The sequence below is a fragment of the Medicago truncatula genome, chromosome 4 (genome assembly GCF_003473485.1).
Source record: "Medicago truncatula cultivar Jemalong A17 chromosome 4, MtrunA17r5.0-ANR, whole genome shotgun sequence".
NCBI classification, from domain to species: Eukaryota; Viridiplantae; Streptophyta; class Magnoliopsida; order Fabales; family Fabaceae; genus Medicago; species Medicago truncatula.
Genome location: NC_053045.1, coordinates 59,588,900 through 59,613,722, shown reverse-complemented (window position 1 = coordinate 59,613,722; position 24,823 = coordinate 59,588,900). Strand labels below are relative to the sequence as shown.

Below are 24,823 nucleotides of genomic sequence, written 5' to 3'. Positions count from 1 at the left end.
TAAAAAATAGTGTGAGTTATGAATGTGATACTATGTACAAATCAAACAAGACTATATAAATAGAGATAAGGTGAAACTGAAGCTTGATACCAGCATGAACTTGTACGCTAATCCAATTTTTGGTGCAGCAAAAGAAGTGGACTTAGTTTCATGCTTCCCAATATCAATCATGATCTCAAAATGACAACTACCTTGAGAAGGTGAAGGATCAATGTTGGTAACAACTGATAAACCATTGAATTGACATGCATCTTTACGTTGATCCAATCTTTGATAATACATATTAAATGCATATGAAGCATTACCCTTTGTGTCTAAACCACTACAAGAAGAGCCAGGAGCAAGTGATGTACAATCAGCATAAGTACATGCTTTGCTCATACTTTGTGCAAAATTAGGATCCATTACATTTGCTTGAGTTGAAATAACACACCATTGTTTTGCCAAATATTTAACTCCTTTTGCACCAACAAGTGATTTTCCACCACCAAGATTCAAAGGGTATTTCATAGATCCATCAAAATTGAAAATTCCCCAATGTCTCTCAAATGGGCCAGGATCAATACTTTTTAAATCCTCATCTAAAAGGGCAAACATGTAAATTTCAGGTGGGGTAGGTCTTTTAGGTGTTCCTTGCTTTTTCACTATTCTATCAACAAGTCCTTGATTAAATCTTTGAGCACTTTTTATATTAGCATTTGATGTTCCATCAGTTGGCCAACCAACTTCACCAATGATAACATTCATTGAACCAAAACCATTCTTTTCAAGAGCTGAAATAAGTGTATCAAAATTTGCATCAAAAACATTGGTGTAAGTTATGGAACCATCAACTACAGGGGCAGCAGAACCATCAAAGAAAGCAAATTCTTTAGGGAAATTAGGGTCAGCATCGAGGCTTAGAAAAGGGTAGATGTTAAATGTAAGAGGGCCATTACTTTGGCTAAGAAATTTGATTATTGACATCATTTGATTTTGAATGTCTGGTCTAAAGTGTCCACCTGATGGAAGACCAGTGTCACTTTGGTAGACATCAGCATTTAAAGGAGTTGTTACTTTTACTTGTCTTCCTAAACCTGCTTTTATAAGGGCTGCTTGAATGTTTTTTATGGCTGGAAATGTTGATTGCACAAATCGTCCATTGTATGTTTTTAAAAAAGCTTCATTACCAACAGCAACATACCTGGGAATTAATTTTACAAAACGTTGGTTAGTTACAATTGCAATTTTCATTTGCATGTGACATTAATATTCTTATAAGTACTTATTTCTTTAACCATGTGGGTGCCAAATAAATTGAGATTGACCAAATAATAAAAAGAACACTCTAAAAATGTTGGTGATCAATTAGAGAACATTTTCTTTGCAAGAGTTAAAAACAGGCACTTGTAAATTTGTGGGACTAAAATAATACTAATTTTTGTTTCCATGGTGAAAATCAACGGCAAACCAAAAGCTACTCATGCAGCTTCAAGTAACCTTTCAAAATAAAAATAAAAATGTAGCTTCAATTAAATGCATGTGTAGTGGTACCTATTGGTTTTCCAGACATACTATTAATCTTTTGGTGAAAGGTTCGATTCATAATTGGTGCGTATAATAAAACATATGTTAGGAGAAATTAATCTGAGGAGGATAGATTGATTTACCCTCAATATAATTTTTTGATGTATAAGAATATTTGGTTGTCTTATTTGAGGGAAAATGGTTGTCGTTAAATATGAAAAGGATGTAATATGTTGCTATATTACCTTATATCAACCCCATTTTTAGATATGAAAGCGGAAACATTTTGGTCCACCCATGCAATAGCAGCATTGACATTGGTAGCAAGTGAATCCAAGAGGTCATTGGGTATGCCAACCATAACCTGAATGCCAGAATTCCCAAGAGCCTTCAGTGCCATGGGATCAGCTTCAAACAACTTCACTTTGTTGATTCCATTGTCTCTCATAAGCTTCACCATTATTTGAGCTGGAAGAGGATGCGATGTAATCGTTCCCCAATTGCAAGCAAAGCCAAGGGTACCTTTTGCCAAACTTTGGCTTAGTATACAAAGTGCCAACAAAAAGCACGTACTAAAACGTTGGAATCCCATATTGTCTTTTTTTCTTCCTTGACTTTGCCTCTATTTTTAAGTTCTATCTTTCCCAACATGCACCTATGTATATGAAGGTGACGATTCTCGAATAAAAAAGGTGGGGGAAAAAAGTAATGTCCTTTTTTTCAGTAGAAAGTTACGTAAAGAATTGCATGAAAACTCAACCAAGCACTTGATTCCAAAACCCACTTGATAACACCAAGGCATAATTTTTATTTTTACTTTATACTAGAAAATGTGTACGTCGTACGAGATGGAAAACGATCTAGCAAAGAAAGGTAGAATCAAACTAAAAGGAAACTCAAAGTTCAGATGTTTATTTTATTTTTAGTTCCAGGTGTCTCCTATTGCAAGAAGGGTTGCCAATGGACCTTGAAGAAAGTTATTTCAACAGTGATGGATTAACCAAGAAATCAATTTTTTTAAAGGAAAAAAAATATCCTTTATTTGATCGCATCAAGGGCAGTTGAACGTGTCTTATTGCTTAGTATCTTGCTTATTTTATTTACCTATAATATCTTGAATTTCATCATATAGATATGACCAAATAAAAAAACCATGTATACCTTGCTTAGCATGTTGGGGACGGGTAGCTCATTTCGTTAAGGGTTTTATGAAGGTAAGAATTAAAAGTTCAGGCTTCAAATCCTGACAATAGTGAAAATACAAACATAACAATTAACAACTAATACATTAATTTTTTTTTTTTTTGACTAAACAACTACTCCCTCCGTCCCAAATTGTATGTCGCTTTAGAGAAAAAAAATTGTCCCAAATTATATGTCACTTTACAATATCAATGCAACATTAATGTTACTTTTTCTATTATAACCTTAACTATTTATTATTATCTCTTCTTTCAATTCTTTCATTTATATTTCTCATATTATTATTAAAGACAATTTTGTAAAACAACTCACAATATCTTTTTTCACACAATATTAATTGCACTTCTTAATATGTATGAAATGTCCAAAACGTCATACAATTTGAGACGGAGGGAGTAATTAATATTTGAAATTAAAAAAACACTAATTTCTATTATACTACATACATAACCAATTTAATCTCTAAAATAATACAATGAGCAATGACGTCAATTCTTTAGGATATCAAGTCAACCTAAAAATTTATCTCCAAAATTGGAATGCCTACAATTTCATGAAATATTTTTCTGAAGTGACAGCACAGTTAGAGGCGTCAGCTTTGCTAGTCTTCCCAGAAAATTTAAGAAACGGTTAATGAGATGATATTTGGTAGTGATGATTACAGCGTTTGATTAGAGTTCAAACTTAGGGTGGACAAGACCTCAAAATATTCCCTCAACTCATAATCTATACAGTACAGATATCAATAAAAGAAAAACATATATTGCCAAAACTGGCCGTATCATATCGAGTGACATTTCTTTCTACAACTCATAAATTCAGTTTCAATCGTCCAAGACCTATTCAACAGAAACTGCTTATATCACAGACTTACAAGCACAAGACACGTAAGAGACAATTTAAAAAGAAAACAAGCAAAAAGAAAAGGAGGGAAAGCTGCTGCTACTTTTACCCCGTGTTGTATATGCTATGAATATGAATGATAATTGACAAGTATTTAAAATTTAACTTGATGAAAGACGTAAGGGTTTCTCATGACTCATGGTACACGGCTATTATCATACAACAAATGCCAGCTTGAAAACCTCAACCAGAGCTTCAGCTATTCCAAATACTGCAGAGACAAATGGAGTTAAGTGTAAACGAATATTAGGATGCCGGGCGAAACCAAAATTACATTTCTATTGACTTTATACAAAATTGTTGGTGCAAGCACAAAATTTTCCTTAAATGATTAGTACAAAAGACTACAATATTTCTTCCTTTCGAGCCACCTAGGCAATGCGACGAAGAATTTGTCTGACTGTCCTAAATGCAGAATTACCAGATAGCTATGGTAAAAGAGCTTTCAATTGTGCTTGGAATAAATCACCAAGAGCTCCCCGAACATCCATCTGATCAAAACAAAGGATTATCAGTTCACTAAAGAAGGCTTTTCTCAAACTACTACTCAAAAATAGTGACAGCAATATGTACATATTTAGAATCCAATATCACATCAACAGGAAAAAACTATATCCAAATTGTTTGTCGGGAACTGAAAATTAATTTATCTTGCTGGCTTTCCTTATACAAAGAGCAGTAATTCTTGACTGTTCACTACATAATTATTCCAAACGAACATCAGAACTCAGAACTGAGCTGTAATAATCTAATCTCTTTTTTTTCAAAGGTCCTACTAAGAATCTGGTTAAAGAATCAAGAAATAGAAATTGTTTATTGAACAGTCGCATAAATGCATTGATCATTTAAAAAATTGCAAGAATTTGAAACCATTGCCAGTGGTGTAAGGACACTGTGACGGCACTTTCCTTTTTCCAATGGAGAGGCACATAAAATAAATTATACCAAACAATAAAAGAAAGTTGACAATATGATGCTAGAGGAGCAGCAGTTCTGAAATCTAAATATAGGTCCCATCTTAGGTGAACTTTAATATCCAAAATGGTGTCCATGTTAATTTGTTGACCATCTACCAATTCCAGTAAGTGGAGGATAAACAATAATAACGTCTCTTCCCAAAAGGCAAGGTTGCATGCAGTAGATGTGCCACCAAAAATATATGTATTATATTGACTAAAATATTAACTGAAGAATGTACCAAACATGCACACATAAATCCGATATTCTTAACGATTGAAATCAAATCACCAATGAAAGAAATACATATAGAAGCAGCTGGAGAATCACAAAAGCTACTTTTCCATCTTAAAAGTTTTATGAAAATACTTAATCTTTTATCCATAAAGTATATTGAAAAATAAACTGATGGAAATCTATTGGATAGTTTTAGATTTATCATTGTTTTGAATTTTGAAGTGTCCTTGACCAATACTGCTCCTCATGGAAAAGGAAATAACTTTATTTTATGTGGTAGCATATCATTTCCTTATATCTCAGCCAGTGCATTACACAAGCAAAATTTTCAACTAAATTATTGCACAAACAAGAAATTACCTGGTCGCAGCAAACTAGTTTTGTTAGCAAAGGATAGAATTCTCTTAGGTGTCTTCTGAAGATCTTATTGTTCATAAAGCACATGCTTTGAAGCACCTAAAATAACAAGTTTAACAAATAGTTTTATCAATACAGAATGAACAAAAAACATAAGCCCCGATGAGTTTCTCAAATTGAATGGAAAGGTAAGCAAGTAAAAGACACAACCTAAAAACCACTTTGATTATTTATTTTAGGAAAACAAACTTGTAATAAAAATAAGAAGTTAGATGGAAGAGTATAGCATCCAAAGCGTTTGAAAAAAAAAATTAATAGTAATAATAATTATAGAAGAAACACAAAAAGAGCATGGAGAAAACCAAGAATGAATCGCCCAATCTCTCTACATATAGGACACAAAAGTTCCCTCTTAACACTTTTGCACAGTATCTATCCGGATAAGCTTGTACCTTAATAATGATAGGAGCACGCAGCTCCAAGACACGATGAATATCCATATTAGTTGTTTCTCCTGTACTAGACTGGAGATCAGATGCCTCCCTGAGCGCCTGTTCACAGAAAGACACCAGTTTCTCCTCAGCTACCCTTTCAAATTTTTCTTCAGCATCAGACTCTTGAGTAATACTTGAGTCACTGTCTGCTGTAGAACCAGCATCTTGAAGTCTATCAGACTCTGGAGATTTTTCCTTGTTTGCTTCAAACCCATAAGTTGCTTTTTGTAATATGTCCAAATATACGCCAGTACCGGCTAATTCTTGCCGTAGAAGATTTATTGGTGGCCTGTCCAAGAATAATTTGATGAAGCTTGAGTCATCCATTGCACAAGTGAAGAAACTCCAAAAGATTGATTAATTAAGAGAACCAAATACGTATCAAGTTTGTTACTACCTTTCATCAGGAATTTGGTGCATGCGAGTTCTTAGATTTGTAGATGAGTTATATGAAGCAGCAAACTCCAACAAAGACAGCAAAATGTCCATTATAGCAATCTTCTGAGGTGCTTTTAACTTGGTCCAATATTTCTTCTGCAAATAATTAAGAAAAAATTAATTTGGATAATGATGAATCTCCCCCATCACCATTACTGACTATTAGAATCTAAGTATGTGTGTAAATGCAAGAGATCGAAAACAAGAAAAATCTACTGATTTGATTACAGAGAACACGTTTATAGAGGTTGTTTTAGATAAGTTGAACTGCAACAGTCATAACAATAGTTCTCTCTGAATTCTGTATAACAGAGTTCAGTTACAGCTCAGCTAAAACTTACACATGCAAATAAAATAATGCTGTCTGAAGATAAATATCTTTGATACGCTAACTGATAACATAGAACATTGACAATAACCATTGAAACCAGGGTAAAGACAACTTTCATTTAACCATTTAACTCTCGTCAAGAAAATCCTCCCTGTAGCAAGGAGATGGGTTCTAAAACTTTCCCCACCGCCACCACCAAGTAAAATTTAACAGATGGGTTTCAAATTACATTCTTTCCCATTTCCTTGCACTTTAAGCTTTTCTAAGGTCATTTATAAGAGAAGGGGAAGAGTGAGCAAAAAAAATTAATTGGATGCAAAGCCAACTCAGGTTACCATCTTTTTTCACTTACATACATGAACTTAGGGAAATCTGAAAATAAGAGATTAAACACAGAAAAGAACTAAGCATACAAACCTGAATACCATCAATAGCACCAAGAAGCAATAATTGTGTGATGCACTTTCCCCTGACAGTTACAAGCAAAGGACTCTCCTCATGCTTGGCATCAGGCTCTACAGTATCAGCAACCTAAAATGGAGTGAAATAATGGACGTACTCATGCAATTATCCATAGGAAAAATATTAGGGCCTGTCTGGCTTCATTTTTGTTTTCAGTTTTAATAATTTTAAGAATGCGCCTTGTCTTCACTTTGTTTCTTGTTTTGAAGTTTTGTACATGAAACAGTGATAATAAAAAACTGTTTCCAATATTTTCTATAAAAATTTAAGAACAAGAAATGAAGTGAAAACAATGTGCCATTTTTATAATTAAAATTGAACATAAAACATTTTCTAAAACCAAACAGGCCTTTATATTGCCACAATAAAACAGCATATTACCCTAACTGGAGAAGATGGTTGAGAAGCATCTGGAATAGGACTTTTAGATTTTGAAGTAAGATTTCGAAGGAAGATATTTTCCATCATATTTCCCATAATCCGTTGACCTAAGGTTTGACTTCGTTGAAGGCCTCCCCCATCTGCAGCTTTAGGAGTTCTTCCTGATGGAGATGGAAGGCCTACAATAATTAAAAAAAACTCCTTAATTTTCGCAAACTTCATTTATTTATTCTTCAGTTTCAACTAATGCAGAGTTCCCACTTCATTTTTCTTTCATCATAAGTTCAAAAGTCCCACCATTGAGGTGTAGGAATTTTGAATCCACCATTTCACTTTTATGATTTATTTTGATAATTGATACTGCATATCAGTTATCTTACTGAAGAAAGGAGCATACTTAAACATGCAATCAACTACAAATTTAAAAACTCTAACCTTCAGACTGATCCATATTCGTCTGTGATACCGAATCTTCAACTCCATCAGCATTTGCGTTCGAGGATGCAAGCGGTGATAATTTCCCATTACTATTTGCATCATGTTGATGGTCACCCACTGCCTCATACTCAATAGACTTTATGGTTACACTGTCACCTGCATTGGCCTCAGAATCTCTAATAATGCCTCCGTGATTTCTCACATTTTCAAAACTCAAAGCATTAAGCAACTCTAGAGGTTGTGTTGTGTATGATGCATCTCTGGAGAACAATATTCAGAAATGTGCTGTAGTTAATACCATAATAACTACAGGGAATTTCAAAAAACAGGGGAAAAAAATTGCACCTTATGCTTTTAAGTAGCATGTCCCAGTCACTATCACTGAATTGATGACCACCAACTTCGATGAGATGCACCAGCGCTCCCAGAGAAATTGAGACCACCGTTTGATCTGTCTTTTTGGCACAATCTAACAGCAAACTCAGCAATGGTGGCAGCATAAAACAAACCTCCTGGAAGCAAGATTCCCCGTGAATACTTCCTCAAATTTTAACAGCAATTAGATAAATAAATACTGAAATAAATGCCCAAAATTCATATTCGTATAACTTGATTGAAGAAAAGTAGAAAACAGATGCATCAAATCCAAGAAACTAACGAAGTCTTTGAAGACCTTATCAAGCACAACCAAGTCCAATAAATTTAATTCTTAGTTTTTAGATTGAACCTAACTTATCCTTAAAAAACCGGCTTGTAACGTGAGGGGCATCTTTTCATTATAAACTCATTTTAGGCTATATCTATTTTCAATTTGAGGTTTGAGTTTTTCCCAATACACCCTCCTCACTTCAAAACTATTTGACTTGCTGTGTGGATAATATGATGAGACGGCCCGATGAATAGGCTTTGGTATTGGTACTATCCTAGGTCTTAAATTGGGCCAAACTCATCCTTGCAAAACCAACTTCTAAGGTGAGGATTACCTGTTCTTTATAAACGTTTTTCAACCCTTGTCTTTTTCAATGTGGGACTTCGGACTTTTCACAGTACAAAAAAAAATTAATTAAAAGAAAATGGCATTTAGAGTTACACATCAAACAGTAAATTATTGAGGTTCCCACATCAATTATCCTGAAATGAAACTTAAAATGTAACCCTAAAAAGAATTATGTTAACAAATCCATTTGTTTCTTATTTATTATTTTTTAATAAAGAAATCTCGTAGAATACTGGACATAACTCCATCCAAAAGCTAGCTCAAGAGTGAGGGTTGCCGAACCCCAATAAGAACTACTATGGCCACATATATAATTAATGTGGGATCTCAACACATGCCCTCACACTCAAGATTGGACATCTAGAGCATGAACAAATGCAGGTGGCCCACCCAGTAACAAATAGAATTTGATGTCATCTTTGTGGACTAGGCCTAACTCAAAACACCAAAAGCGCTCAAGGAGTGAGTAATGTTCCAGCCCAATAAACACTTATGTAGTCAATGACAGATGGCGTAGCATAGCGAACGAGCCGCAAAACTCTATAGTAGTGTAGTGCTAAAGCTACTACCCGGAATGCTAGGGTGAGAAAAACAGGGGAGAAGAAGAGATTTGGTGGAGGAAGAGAACAAGGGAGAGAGAAGGTATGGCCAGAGTCGACACCAACTGAGCTGGAGTCACATGACAGCAAAGGTCGCAAAGAGGACAGGTTGCAGAGGAGAGAGGAGGAGGTCACCAAAGAGAAGATAGGAGAGGTCGGGAAGTCAAAAACCTAAAAATTTCAAAAAGACTAAATGGTGAGGGCCTTTTTTCTTTCCGGGATAAAAGAGGGTTTTTTGTCTTTTCGTGATAAAAAAAAACGCTGGCATATTTGACTTTTCCTATAGTCTTCTCTACAATTTCTCTGCCACGTGCAGCACTACAGCCACAACACAGCGTTTCCCTCTAGTCAACAAAAGCAATGGATAACAATCGATATTCAACCACTAGAGTCTCTAAAAGGACAGCTCAGCCCACATGGGCAGAGCAGGGTCATAACATTTTAGCCAAGCCACTTTCAGAACCACTAAACAGACCCAAAAAAGCTTTATAATATAAACTTGCAGGAGAAAAAATTTAGGCCAAATACATCTTTGGGTCCATTAAATTTGACAAAAATACCGGATTAGTAAGTTTTTTAAATTTCAAATAGGTCCTTTATGTTGTTAATTTAATACACCGTTACCCTTTTAAGGACCTATTTGAAACTTAAAAAATTTCAAATAGGTGCATTGAAGTAACAACTTAAAGGACCTATTTGAAACTTAAAAAAACTTAAAGGACCTATTTGAAACTTAAAAAACTTAAAGGACTACCCGGTATTTTTAACAAACTTAAAGGACAAAAAAAGGTATTTGGCCAAAAATTTATTATCAAGATTAACAAGCTCTGGTTGCATATAATGTTAGATTACTACGCCCACAGAAGTCAAAATTAAAAGAACAGAAAAAATATACTGTTTTAGTTCGTTACATTACCTTATAGAATGTGTTGAAAAGGTTGCACAGCAGCTGAAGTGAATGTATGCTTGTTTCACGAAACCAATCATCATCACTAGAAACGAAGCCCTCTTTTCCAGCATGTCTCACATGATCGAAAATTGGAAATAAAACTCGATGGAAAATACTCTCCCAAAATGATTTAGAGAACTTGCTACCTCTTTCATTCAGCAAATCAAACAACACTTCAAGTGCACAACTTCTGACCTCTGGTCTTTGATCTGATGTTAGATCAGATAAACCGGCCAGCATCGGGAACCAGTAATGCTCAGTTACATCCAAAGTTGTGTCTAAATTAGCATCAACGGGCATTAAAGCACCTCCAGGAATAAGACCCTGAACAAACAAAAGAAACCACTTAAAGAAAGAGCAGTAAGGTTAAGAAAGGAATAGATTAACGGAAGTAAAGAAACAAAGTTCCAAATCCTGAAAAATAAAGCTATATTTTTTACATATACTAGTTATGATGATCACACAAAGTAATTGAGTTCGCTTCAGTTTCCCCATAAAATTTTGAAACTTACACAATATCAAAGCCAGAGCTTTTATTTTAAGCTTTGAGCCTTGGGGAAAAAAAAATATGAACAGTTTAACATCAAAACATTTTGCCGCCTCTCGACTTTGAGCTACCATACAGATATAAAGGGAAAGATATAGGATTGTATAAGATATTATAAAAATACATCTCAGTCGATGGTTAGCTGGTTAAACTGAACGACTGTGGTTATAAAAACTTCCACTACAGTGGCATCTAAGGAAGGGTAGGACCCATTAAATTGATTTACAGAATCTCGGAACAAATAAGAAATATAATCCTTTATTGTAAAAATGCAATTTCCAACCAATAACCGAACAAACCTCCGCAAGACGGTCCTCACAGATCCGCAGGAGAGCGATGGCCTTCAAACTAATTCGATGTGAAGTTTTATTATTGGCAAACCTGATGAGACAATTCACACAATCCATGAAGCAGTCTCCCACTACTTGATCAAAGTGTTCTAAAATGACTGTAAAAAATCAAAGTGTCAGATAAACCATAATTGCAACAAAAACCTGCAATGATAAGATTAAAGAAACTCATTCCTACCCTGTTCAACATTTTCAAATGCACTCTCAACAATTGATTCCAATTCATCATCTGCAGCAGCTGTAAAGATCATGAAAACACTACGCCATCCAGATTTTATGCTTCCAACCTTAGATTTTATCATCTGCAATAGGAAATGGCTTCAACTGAATTTTAGTAAATATGTCCAATGATATTAACACAAGTTGAAGCAGAATTGAAGTTAATGGCCACTAGACCTGAACAATACAATCAACAATTAGCCTTCTTTTGGATTCACTTTGACTATTCCGCATAAGAACCACAAATGGTTTGAGAATATCATTTTGAAAAGTGAAATTGGCCAGCTCAGAACGCTCCAAATACTTCATACCAAGTTGTCTTAAAGAATCTATGGCATACATGGCAATTTTCTCATCATAATGACTCCCAGCTGATATAAAATGATCTGCTAGAACAGACCAGATTCTAGCCCACACCTGAAAAATATAACTAGAGCTTAGAAATGCATTTAGAGCAATAACAAAAGGCACTTAGCTCATTGATGCCAATATTAGTAGATAACTTGGACAAGATCACATTCTCAAATCATTCACAGTAAGTCAAAAATATTCATACTGGTGCATAGACATGTGAACACATCATATATGCATAAACTAATTCCATCAAATCGACTAATATGAAGTAAATGATTTTCCCAATATGAAGACAGACAATACTCAAGTTTGAGCCAATACACTGAAAACGAAATTCAACAATCATAAAAGTCAAATAGCCCAAAAAACAATGTTATAAAAACCCACCAAAAGCAATTTTAAGATGAGAAACATCAAATTGAGAGCAAATATGTGCAACTTTATTTGATAAAAGATATACCATACGTATACGAGCCATGTTGTAATAACTAATTTCAACAAGCTTTTGCAAGCTGAAAACACGAGCTGGAGCTTGCTTTAGCTCTTCAGCGGATACACCACAGAGAGCAGTGAAGAATTCAACAATTGAATCACTGGGTAGTTTAACACTATTCATGAACACTTGTTCAGCAGGTTTCCCAGCTAACTCTTTGAGAGATTGAACAACAGCATCCCTGGAGATTTGATTTGACCCATACATGACAGTGGCATAAATTGCAGGAGTTGTTGCTATATGTTCAAGACGAGAAACACATTCCAGAACTGCATTCCATGTGTCTAGAAGGGCATTCATGTCTGAGTCACAAAGGATCAATAGTGTCCGTAAAGCTTCAACATTTTTACTACGCATTTCCTTGGGGGCATGCAAGAAATTAAACCTGAGTTGTCAACAAAGAAACTAAATGAACATAGTCAAGTGGACTGCGCTAAACATCAAGTTTCCATGTTGTATTCTCATGCAGAAGGCACGATACTTCGTAGAATATTAAAAAAAAAAAACAAATGACTCATTAATAGTCAAAATAACATTTTCTGGAGGTGTGGAGCAACAGAGGATGCAAGAAAATATCATACCTGATCAGAGATGTTAAAAATGCATAACGCATGGTATCCATTCCGAGCACATATGTAATATGTATTCCAGCTTTAAAGCCCTCCATCAACAGAATGACACGAGGCTTATTATCACCTTCCTCCATAGTTACAGAGAAAGTAGCAAGCAACGGCCACCCAACAGCATCTACCATGGGCCTTACAAGTTCAATTTGTTGAGCAGTGTAGAAAACTCCTCTTTTGACCTCTTTATTCCTGAAAATAGCTTGTGTTTTCTTAATGATAGCCTCACTTTCAGACTTAGCCTCTTCAGATGACTTTCTTTTGGGGAGTGCCAGGTTTAGAATACTAACGAGGCGTCCTTCTTCACCTTCTGACTTTTGTCTGCTGCTTTTTCCAATAAAAGATGGGTCGTCTTTCATTTTAATCTCTTCTTTGACAATGGAATCATAGATCTCTTCCAGAAGTTCTTTAGGCGCGCATTCATCAGGATCATCCTTAGCATTCATCCGAACAAAATCTGATTTGGACATCTTAGGCCACACCATTGGGTTATGAGCATCAGTATTCAACATAATAACAGCATATGCAAGAACATATGCTGTATCTGCGTTTTTAAAGAGGCCTGGGTTGTCTGCACAGTATCTGGCATATACAACATAAACAAAAGGCACTGATGTTAGTACAAAAAGACATATTTATTGATATATTAGAATGGCTATGATATGTGCAAAGAAGTATATGTAGAAACTATAAGCATAAAATAGAGTGTTCATCAAATTTATGTCGGTCATTTTGATTTAAAATCAACCTAGTTCTCACATCAAAGGTAAAATGCAAACAACTTAGTTCCCAATTATCCCGAATTAAGAGGGATAATTGGGACGAGTAAAAAAATTCCTTCATCCCACACGGTACAAGTTCGCTGGAAATAATTGACATGGACCAGGGTTAAATAAAATATACCTCTTGATAAAACTTAAATTTAGCTTCTCAAAAGCAATAGCTATGATGGCATAATTATAGACATATCATCAATCAAAATTCAGTATTTAGTTATGTATATATAAATATATCTTATGCTGAATCAGAATTCTAAAGACAGACAAAAAAACCACCAAAGTAAAATGTAAAATGAAGGGAATTGGACATACACAATAACCATTACCTCTCTGCAAACTTTTCCATGATTCGATCTATCTTTTGAGCTTCCCCAGGAAGACGAAATCCTTTAAGGAACTCCCTGATAGCGGTATCAAATTTCATTCCAGAAAACTTCATGGAATCTACATAAGAGTGCATCACAGCAAGGGGAAACTCTTCATGTTGACCTAAATAGTCCCCGATTGTAGCCTGAAAACAACCAACAGTATTATATTCTAGACCAAATGTGAATGTAATTAATCGTCAAAAACTAAAGAGTATTAGATGACGAATACAACCTTATCCAAAGTAGGGGTGCTCTTCAAAAATTGAGCAACAGAGGCAGGTGTGTTTTCCACCAACTTATTTGATATTAGATATTCCACCCCTTTCATTGGTTTCCTGTTGAACTAAAAGATGATTAAAACCATAAGTCAGTCCAGGATTACAATTTAATCAATATGCAAGTTAAGGTTAAAACAAATTTCAGTTTCCATATTGACACTTAAAGAGCATATGATTTGATACCTCGGCAATTGCAGCCTCCAATGTCGACTTATGAGCCTTGGCTTTCTCAAAATCACTAGTTGTATCCTCCCTGGATCTTATTTCAGAAGAATCTTCACCTGAAACCCCTTCTTGCTTATTATTCTTCAGTTTTTCCAATTCCCTATGTGATTGTTCCCAATCAACCAGTGATTTAAGAACACTCACAAGTCCCTGGGGAAAGATAAAGAAAATGAGGTCAACCCACAACACTATCAAAAAAAATGTCATCGCTGAATTACTGATTTTCAATGAAAAAGGCAACAGCTAAACCTACCTGAAGCGATGAACCTTTAATTGTAGCTGTTTGAGAAGCAGCAACCGAATTTGGATCAGTATTTTGAATCCCTTGAGCTATTTTGGACAGCGTTGTAACCTATTCATTAAATTGGCAGAAGACAGTGAACAAACTTATAATATTTGCCAAAGAGGACGTTACTAATTTAAATACTGTCTACAATGTAATAAAAGATCACTCTGTCAGATTATACCATTCTTTCAAACAAGTTTGGCGCCTCAAGATCACAGTCATAATTCACAAAGATGTCAACAAGCATTTGTGGATCCTTACATACTTTCTCTAACATCCTGCAAGCCCCACTAAACCAAATTAATAAACTTGAACGAATAACTTTTAATGTTATTTCTAGATTCGAATTGCAGAGGTGGTTCACATCACAAACGCTCATGCTAATAACTATTTTCTAGAATAAAACTATACTAAAGAAGGCAAATTTATCCTAATAAATGGATGCAAAGCAACAAATCCATATAGAAAAACAGAACATACGTTCTAAAATTGTACTAATTACAATAAGAAAACTTTCACTCAAATTGGCAAATGCATATCTATTATGAGGAGTGCTCTGGACACTCTCTAACACCCACTCTCTTATTGGGTGAAATCCATGTGGGTACCACACATTGGAAATGGATCCCACATAAAGTGGTGAGATCCACATGGGTTTCACCCAATAAGAGGGTGAGTGTTAGAGAGAGTGCTAGAAAGAGAGTGTTCCTAGCATTTCTCATCTATTATTTAATTATCCACCGCTTGTAAATAAGATCCTAAAAGTGCTCAAAGGTATTCCACAAGTATTAATAATAAATCTACCTATTGGTATCTCAAAGGAATATTTGTTGTGGTTAATTAAGCAGGATATTTCTTAGTCAAATTTAGATAGCATGGTTTCAGGGTGTCATAAATGGTACTGTTTAAATAATAAAAGATAAAATGGAAAAAGAAGAACAAACAACACATTAAGAAAGCTTGTTAGCAGAATTTATAGCCACAGCACAAGAAATTTGTAAACAACTTGGAAGAATATATACCGAAGAACACTGAGTTTTTGGTTGACAGAAAATTCTAAACCATCAAGTGGTCTAAGAACTATCAATGGAAAGAAGATGCCTATTTCACCCTGAAAACAAGAGTAGTGTAAAAACAAGTAAGACACGTCAAATTAACAATGTCTCTCCGCAGAGAAGCTTCTGTAAAATCTGTAAAAATGACTTGCATACTTTTAGACTCTCCCTGAATCGCAATAACAGCACCAAGAATATTCCTGTTGCATACTGCCATGAAAGAAGATTGATATTAAAAAATTTACACATGAATCCTTAAATGCCTGGAAAGAAAGATAAATCCAGTACTACAAAACCTGAAATATGACGGGGGATTGTGAAACTGAAGCTCGTAACAATGCATATGAAAGATATGCCTTCACTGAATCAATAAAATGGAAGTTCTTTGTAAATGAGTGGCTAACCCCCTCCAACAAACCCTGTAAAAACATAAAAAAAAGTGTGATTTTAAATAGTCACGATAGTAACTCTCAAAATAACAAAAGCTTGAGTATAAAATGTAGAACATTACTTATGTATGTCCTGCTCCTATCCTATCTATTTAACACTGTAGTCTAGTTTATAATGGACACAGTCGGAAATTATACTAATCAGCAGTAAGTAAGAAATGAGTTGTGTCATCTTTTAGCTATTCAACACGTTCTTTCATCCTTGAACCAACAGAACCGTAGCCCATCGTCCTTTCATCCTTGAACCAACAGAGCCGTAGCCCATTGCAGAAGCCAATATTACATTGAGTTCTTTTTAAAAGCTTTTGAAAGACCTAGATCTCCATATTTGAGGTAAACTTTTGTATTCTTTACCTTTTATTTTGTACTTTTAATTGGAGGAATCTTTATGTGGCAGCCTATCGGGGTTTACTCTTGTGAAGCTTACAATAATACTTGAAACTTGTACTTACGGCTATCTTTTCCAACCCCTATATTCCCATGAAAATATATTATTTTCTTTTCGAATGCATTTTGATTAACATATTCATGGTTTAAACTCTCATGAAAAACATAATTTATTTAAAGGAACCAGAAGGAAATTTATGTATTTAGCTATCATGTGTGCTAAAAAATAAACCAATAGCCACAAGGATGGTGTAATAAGAACAGTTCCATGAAGTGGCTCAAAGTAGTCCAACCCATGGCATACAGAACTACACTTCCATAGTAAAATCATGTCCATATGATAGCAATTCTTTCCAAAAAATTACTTCGTCCCCAAGCTTTTATAATCAGAAAGAATAATAAAAGGACAACAAGGCAGTAGTATCCATGGATCTGAAAAATTGCATTTAAATACAAATAACATTAAAAAAAAATCCTTATCATCATTAAATATGATTCTAGATCTCAACCAAGGGCAACACATTCAGAAATACCAATTCTAAGGGTATTTGAGATTGTTTTGCATCAGGTTTAAGGAAAAAAGCATCCGACCCAAAGATAAAAATAGTATGCAGCATGATTTGGATTGTTTCCTTAAGAAAATCTGATCCAACTAAGTGTAGTTTAGATTTGATTGGTTCATTTGGCTTTTACCAACTCATATTTACATGTTTACATTACTGCAAATAAGACATTTTAATCTAAATAACACCAACATGTATAACATGCTAAAAATTAGCATTACGAAGTAGCAAGCATAAATCATGTCTGAAACATATAAATAGTTAAAAATAAATTACAATAACTATTAAGTATTATTAATAAAAAAAACATACAAAGAATATAAAAATACATTATCTCATATACTAATAATAAAATAAATAAGTATTAAAATTTATGAATACGGTTGGGTCTGATTTAGAAATATATATAAATAAAGGATTTAATGGTTTTCACAGAAAGAGATCCAAAGAAATGCAATAGAATTTCTATTTTGCGGTTCTCGATCTTATTTATTTGTTTGCGGTTTTTATTTGGATCAGTTTGGATTTGAACACCACTAACCAAGTCTACCACATAAAATAATATAGACCAGCTAGTTGGCCCACAATCATGCAAATAATGACTACAAGTAACATATATTCTAATTATTATCAGGTAACAGAAGCTGAAATCATTGTATAACCTGCAGAAGCTCAAGAGACAGTATCCTAGTCTTGGTTGTAACTTCATCACTATCTTCCTTCATACCCATCTGCCAAATTTAATGTATGGATAATAAGTAGTTGACAAGAAATTAACTGCAACGCTTTTTCAAAAAAATAATAATTAACTGCAATGCTAAGAGAGAGAACCAACCTTGCAAAGAGTGCGGAATACCAACAAAGCATCGCGTTGTGCTATACTCATGCTCTCCAAATCAATCCCACTAGACAGAAGTAAGACCAACAGTTTAGCAACCACTCTGAGTAAAAAATATGATGGATATCACAAATTATTATTCATATTCATACCGTGTTATTTTTTTACCATCTTCAGTATGCACAGCCTTGTCCAGTACAGCTTCAAGGCCCTATACAAGACAATACAATCTTGTTATAATAAGGACATGTTATAGTGGATTCTATACAAAACTAAAAAGTAAACAATTTATTAACCTTGATATCAGCACCCCCAGCAAGATTTTGGAGTTCCTCAAGAGATGTTAGAGATGCATCCTTGGCTTCACTGAGTGCATCACCTAAAGTCATTTCTTTTTCATTTGGGTCTCCCACAGATATTTCATCTGGTTTTGTGTTTAAACTATCCGCTGAAGCTGCCTTTGTAATTGTATGTCCACCAGAAACAGATGAAGTTTCAACCTGAAAATTTAACAGTATTACTATAAGAATATACTGCAAAGGTAATAAGCCAAATATGCCTAACACATTGTTTGGAACAGCTGATTATAAGAGGAAACAAAGCTAGAAGGATGGAAGCACAATTTTCAAGAACCGTTACTCTATTTGGTTGCTCAATATTAAAGAGGAAGGAAAGACCAATTTGGGAAGAAAGTCACGGAAAGCACGTGTATATTAGAAAAGACAGAAAAAAAACATGTAAACATAATTATGTTTATTTTATTATATTCATTATTCTTTTATTGTTTGTTTCATGTACTGCAAGTTTAAGTTAATTTAATATTTAAAACATTTATAGAAATTATGGTTGAAACATTTACAACTTTCAATTTATGATTGATAATTTTATAAACATAATTTATGGATAATTGTTGGATTAATATATATATATGGGGATTAATGTCATTTAAAAAATACAATTCTTTCTTCCCTCACACTTACACTTCAACCAAACAACCTTAAAAGTTAAAATCATCTTACGTTCTACTTACTTTCTTTCCCTCAACAACCTTTCTTTTCACTTACTTTCCTTTAACTTTCTCTCATAATCCAAACAAAGCATAAGACTAAGGAACTGAAAAAAGACAAGTAAAAAGTAAAAATCCAAATCTCCTAGATACAAATCAATTTAAAAATACCGACCGGATCAGTTTCCATTCTCCTGAAAACGATGCTGATCATCTGGGTCAGCATTGCCTTTGATGTTGCCTGGTTTATTGGGGACTTGCTACAAATCCAAACAATGAAACTCGGTATTATATATTGATAATAACAATCCATGAAGACGAAATAGAAATGATTAGTACCTATTTAGAGCAATATTATAGCAAACTCTGATAACTGCCAGCAAAGGCTCGCCGTGTACTGAACAAGATAAATGAGAAATCAAAAATTGCAAAAAAAAGGAAGAGAGAAGAAATATATAAGCATGTTAATATCAAAGAGAGAAAAAGAAGACTGAGAACATTAGAATATAATAAATATCTTCCGATAGCAAAGATGGTTCTATAACCACAGCACCTAAATAAATTATTACACTTGAGGTGTTAGCTCAATGGTAAGAGCTTGGCCTTGTAACCTCGAGGTGCCGAGTTTGAATGCCCTCGGGGACGGTTGTGTTATTCCATTCTAATTAATAAAAATTTCTCCCTTCCCCGATTTAATATATAGTATATATTAGACAAACATGGTAAAAAGAAAGCAGAAGCACAGCAAAAAACGCATGCAGTATAGTACAATAAATTTGCGCGGAATCAATACTCTAAGGCTCAAATTTCACAAAATTATATGTTGAAATTTGGGGCCTAACTCATCCTTACAAAACCGGCTTGTATATATTAGAAAAACATGGTAAAAAGAAAGCAGAAGCACAGCAAAAAACGCATGCAGTATAGTACAATAAATTTGCGCGGAATCAATACTCTAAGGCTCAAATTTCACAAAATTATATGTTGAAATTTGGGGCCTAACTCATCCTTACAAAACCGGCTTGTAAGGTGAGGAGAGCCTCCTCCTTATAAACTCTTCTCAAGAGTCCTATCTATCCGATGTGGGACTAAATCCTCCCCCTCAAAAGCCAACACAGTGAAGGTGTTGGAGGCTGCAATGAAGGCAAAGGCCACAAAGGCCTTACAAAGGCCACAATATAGGCGACTAGGGGCGGACCGCAATCTCTGTTGTCAATAGCGGCCGAACGAGGCGCGATCGCGGCGCGGAGCGGCCAAAAACAACAAAGCGCGACGCAGCGCTCCAACACGGAGCGTTTGGAGAAAGCGGATGAAGCGGGCACAATTGCGGGCAAAAGCGGGCGCGATGTGGGTCAAAGCGGGCGCTTTTGACAACCCTGTGTAAAATACTAGATTTCCCTTCATTTAAAACCGTTTTAAGGGTCATTTTTGTAATTTTCAAAACCCTAACTATTACTCTTCTCCACCAGAACCAAATACACAGCCACAAACTCAACTTCTTCATCTTACCAAAAAAAAAATCCATCTCCTCTTCTCATCATCTCAGAACCCATCTTTGTTCTCCTCTCTTCATCTCTTGATTTCAGAATTTGTTAATTTGTCAATTTGTTAGTTGTTAATTGTTAATGTTTAGCACTTTTGTTACTTTAAGCTTTAGAGGCGTAAAGTGTCGGTTTCCTTGACTTTTATTAGTATTTTTTGCAAATATGTTTTATGTTTTGCTCAAGACTTCATGAATTTTGAGTAATGTTTAAGGAATTTTAGTATTTTTTTTAACAGTATAGTATTTTAATATTAAATATATTAGTGTCCGTGTCACCGAAATAGCGCCCGCACCCCGCGCCGCATTTCCGCTTTGACAACAGAGACCGCAATAAAGGCGGAATTTCCAACACACCCCCTCACGCTTCAGCCCGGCCCAATGGCCTGAAGCGTGGACGATGCGGGAAACCCAACGATAGATCTAGGATAGGCTCTGATACCATGTTGAAATTTGGGGCCTAACTCATCCTTACACAACCGGCTTGTAAGGTGAGGAGTGCCTCCTCTTTATAAACTCTTCTCAAGAGTCCTATCTATCCGATGTGGGACTAAATCCACCCCCTCAAAGCCAGTGAAGGTGTTGGAGGCTGCAATGAAGGCAAACCCAAAGGCGCAATTTAGGCGACTAGGGGCGGACCGCAATAAAGGCGGAATTTCCAACATTATACAAGTGTAATAATTATACAGTGGCAAGAGGAATGTTCTATTAGTCTTTCGTTTTCTATTAAATTATTAATAAAATTTCCTTTTTCCTTTTATCTTAACACAAGAGCTTAATGTAAGGTGTTTTGCAAACAAGTCTGCTTAGAGCACTTCCAAGTCCCAACTCTATCTTAATGTGCTTGAATTTGATTTATTTTAAAAAAATCTACAAAAATATGAAAGAAAATAAAACCAAATTAAAACCTAATGGCAAGCAACAGAACCCAAGGCAACTAGCATAAATGGCCAAGGAGAGCCTAGCTCATTCTTCAGAAAGTCAAGTAATCAAAAATTTCACATGAGTAACATGAAATCATAAAAACTCTTGTTGAACTTCATTTTGCAACTCTAAACCCATGTTTATATCCAACATTTTTGCAGAGTTTAGATATGGTACAAAGAACCCAAAAAAGGCACTAAAACTAAAACATGGATTGTTTTGGGTTCGTTCTTGGGGGATCAAGAAAACCCAAATCCATCCTAAGGATTTTTTTCCCAAATGTCTGATCTGTAGATTTAGAGGGTGAAACAGTGGTTGTTGTAAGGCAGAGGGAGACAAAATCCACAGACAAATTCTTCAAGAAATGATAAAACAACATATATGGCGACTAGAAAACCAAGAATTTTGCTCTAGAGAACACAAAGGGTAGAGAGCGTCTTTGAATATTGTTTACGTAAATAGTGTATTCTCTGTTGTGAAGGGGGAACACTTGGAGGAGAGATTCTCTCATATTGTATCACATTTCATAAATAAAGAGTTCATTCTATTCCATTCAATTCTTCGGTTCCTATCAAAATACTAGCATGAGTTACATAATCATTTGGTTGGATATGTTCATGTGACAAAAACTGGATTAATGACCAAAATCTAGACTAAAAGCCTCAAAACTTTCAGAGACAAAACAGATATCTACGAGTTAAAAATTAATAAATTTCCCTTTCTTTTCCCAGTTGAATAAAAGATACAGCCAAATGTAAGTTCCTTATTTCTTCAAATAAATTAACACTAGCAGATAAGTTTGTGTTGAGCATTTTTTTTTTACCATGCATTTTCACTCGGGAATATTCATAAAATGAGAGTGAAATTGTCATAAACATTGAAAAATATAATAACACTTGAACGTGTAAACTAAACTCCTTTTGCCAAAACATCATTCTAAAGTAGACATCATATGAATCATTTACACGTATAGAAAATGTGTTGATTTACCACAAAACAAGTTTGCAAGATACCCAATATATAGTATATACATATAGTATAAATGTATATACTATATGAACACATTGCAAGTCATGGATAGAACATGATATCAGCACACATAGATAACAAAAAAATCAAATCATTTCTATCATAATCATAATACACATACCTCTGAATTTTGAGGAAGCTACGGCGGTAAGAAGTACCTTCAGCACTTGGAGAATAGTACTGCAGGTTAATTTACAAAAATTAATAGGTATAACAAGAAATTTACGTTTAGTAATGCGTAGTTATTTGCATACCTATCAGGTGATGAATTGTCAATACAGCTGCAAACCATGTTGAGTATGTCTGTAAACAATGGGACATTTTTACCGCCATCTAAACCAGGATCTCCCTCCAAATGGTCATATGCAATAAGTTTCTGTATTAACAGTAAATAAAGTTTTACCAATTTAGTAGATTTTCACATCATATTAGCTATAAGTACTAGTTGGACGAGTATAATCTAGAAAGCATGTACATACGTGGATACAATCTAAAGCAGGTTCAAGGATTTTCAAATTCTTTGTTTCAACAGCAAGACGAAGTGGATTTAAAACAAGTTCAGCATCGGTTCCTTCAAGTGTATTCCCGGCTTTTGCTAACAGTTCAATAATATTTCCACTATAAGGCTTGCTACCATTATCTGCCGCGCTTGAAACTTGCTCAGCTTTCTGTGACTGATCAGTTTCTGAACTAGTTGCTGCTCCATTTTCAGTTTCATTTACACTGGTACAAATCAAAACAATTCAAATCTTAACATCAAAACGATCCACGTCCACTCTCCCAGTAAAAATATTCAAAACATATCAATGGTTTGCGTTTAATATAAAGAATTTTACCTCCCAGATTCAGGTGACGGTGCAACTTGATTAGCCTCACTCTGTTTTCTCTGGCTAGCTTCTTTGGTGATATCTGAAGCATTAAAATCATATGCAATGAGATTGATTATCAGTGATATCATAACTATTGAACGAACTCGAAGATCAATGCAAGCACAATTGAACAATGAAACGGTTGATTATCTTATCTTATTCAGCAGAAAACGAAAAAGATTCAAATGCGGATCAAAACAACTAAAAACAATGAAAATTGATAACGATCTAGGGTTAGTGAATCGAGAAGAAAACCTGCGTAATTGCTAATAGCTTTGTGAAGTTCAGGATACTTCTTGCCGGAACATTCCTTGAGCATAGAATCGAATGCTCGAGTAACAAAACCTCCGGCAGCACCACCAGCCATTTTTTGAAATCAATTACTCTCTCTGATCGGATCAACGACAGTGATGAATTCAGCAACGGAAATGGAAGAAATGTAGATGAATCGAGATCATTCGGAAATGGAACGAGATCAGTCGGAGTTTTCCGGCGACGGTGGAAGGAGTGGAAGCCGCGGAGGAAGAGAGGGAATTCGGAATCAGTGAGTGAGAGAGATCTGAGAGATGGAAGAAGAGTGATTAAAGGTGAAAAAATGGAAGGTTTAGATCTGTTTGTGTCTGAAAATGTTTTTATGGTCTTTTTTGATTACGCACTGTGAAGCTTCCTCTAAGTTTGGGATTTTGGAACCCAGTTCAATTTTAGAAAATAAAAGGACTATTCTGCAATATACACTTTCTTTATTTTTCCCATCAACAAAAATCCATTCATTTTAAAAAATAAAAAGTTAATTGATTTTTTTTAAGAGAATAAAAAATGAGATGATTTTTTTTTAGAGGAAAAACCAAGAATTGATGTTGGTCTATTATAATTTATTTTTTTTCATAATGTTGTTCTATTTTATCATGGCCTTTAGTTTGGATTTGTTATTATTAGCATATATGATATGATACATAAGCTAATTTTTCAATTCACCTTTGTTTGCTATTTTTGTAGTGATAGATAGATCACCTTATGTGGCATATCACTATTCCACACCTTATGTGGTAGGGACAATTTTATCCATTAATAAAAAATAAGGGATAAATTTGTCATACAACATTCCAACTCTTATCACCCTCTTCCACTGTCTCTCTCTTCTTTATCTTCCGTCATTTTTTCAACATATACTACCACTAGTCCACCTGCAACAAAACACAACCACCACCAATCATTGTCTCTCTTTTCTAAAAAATGTCTTCTCTCACTAGAAAGCACTCTCTGACGTCGGGAAACGTCCTCCGCTACGACTAATAAAACAAGTTTACAATGAATAAGGGAGAGGAAAGGGAGATCGAGGTCGACGGATGGAGAGGCGAAGACGGTGCCCGTGTCGGAAAACCCAGACAT

General features: G+C 34.8%; 2 protein-coding genes across 3 annotated transcripts; both read right to left on the bottom strand.

Moving 5' to 3' along the window:
* LOC11445515 (glucan endo-1,3-beta-glucosidase 5) lies at nucleotides 1-2,166 on the bottom strand. The gene is made up of 2 exons (XM_003609877.4): nucleotides 1,752-2,166; nucleotides 1-1,183 (listed from the first exon to the last, which is right to left on the bottom strand). Exons 1-2 carry the CDS (start codon nucleotides 2,096-2,098, stop codon nucleotides 52-54), a joined length of 1,479 nt encoding a protein of 492 aa, XP_003609925.2. The 5' UTR covers nucleotides 2,099-2,166; the 3' UTR covers nucleotides 1-51.
* Nucleotides 2,167-3,451: 1,285 nt separating this feature from the next.
* LOC11425405 (brefeldin A-inhibited guanine nucleotide-exchange protein 5) lies at nucleotides 3,452-24,090 on the bottom strand. 2 transcript variants are annotated; one of them, XM_024782081.2, is made up of 34 exons: nucleotides 23,690-24,090; nucleotides 23,402-23,474; nucleotides 23,045-23,288; nucleotides 22,820-22,941; nucleotides 22,687-22,745; nucleotides 19,412-19,469; nucleotides 19,248-19,332; nucleotides 18,363-18,566; nucleotides 18,219-18,277; nucleotides 18,064-18,133; nucleotides 17,891-17,959; nucleotides 16,126-16,248; nucleotides 15,986-16,039; nucleotides 15,797-15,885; nucleotides 14,956-15,052; nucleotides 14,742-14,840; nucleotides 14,447-14,638; nucleotides 14,218-14,328; nucleotides 13,944-14,128; nucleotides 12,797-13,420; nucleotides 12,183-12,600; nucleotides 11,546-11,785; nucleotides 11,328-11,451; nucleotides 11,099-11,247; nucleotides 10,220-10,576; nucleotides 8,053-8,219; nucleotides 7,705-7,967; nucleotides 7,270-7,448; nucleotides 6,844-6,957; nucleotides 6,055-6,191; nucleotides 5,616-5,946; nucleotides 5,167-5,262; nucleotides 4,034-4,103; nucleotides 3,452-3,823 (listed from the first exon to the last, which is right to left on the bottom strand). In XM_024782081.2, the coding sequence occupies exons 1-33, from the start codon at nucleotides 23,799-23,801 to the stop codon at nucleotides 4,041-4,043; spliced, it is 5,367 nt and encodes a 1,788-aa protein (XP_024637849.1). In that variant the 5' UTR covers nucleotides 23,802-24,090; the 3' UTR covers nucleotides 3,452-3,823; nucleotides 4,034-4,040. The 2 variants fall into 2 exon arrangements, with proteins under 2 accessions (XP_024637849.1, XP_003609924.2); XM_003609876.4 differs by having other exon boundaries at nucleotides 3,452-4,103.
* Nucleotides 24,091-24,823: the final 733 nt, after the last annotated feature.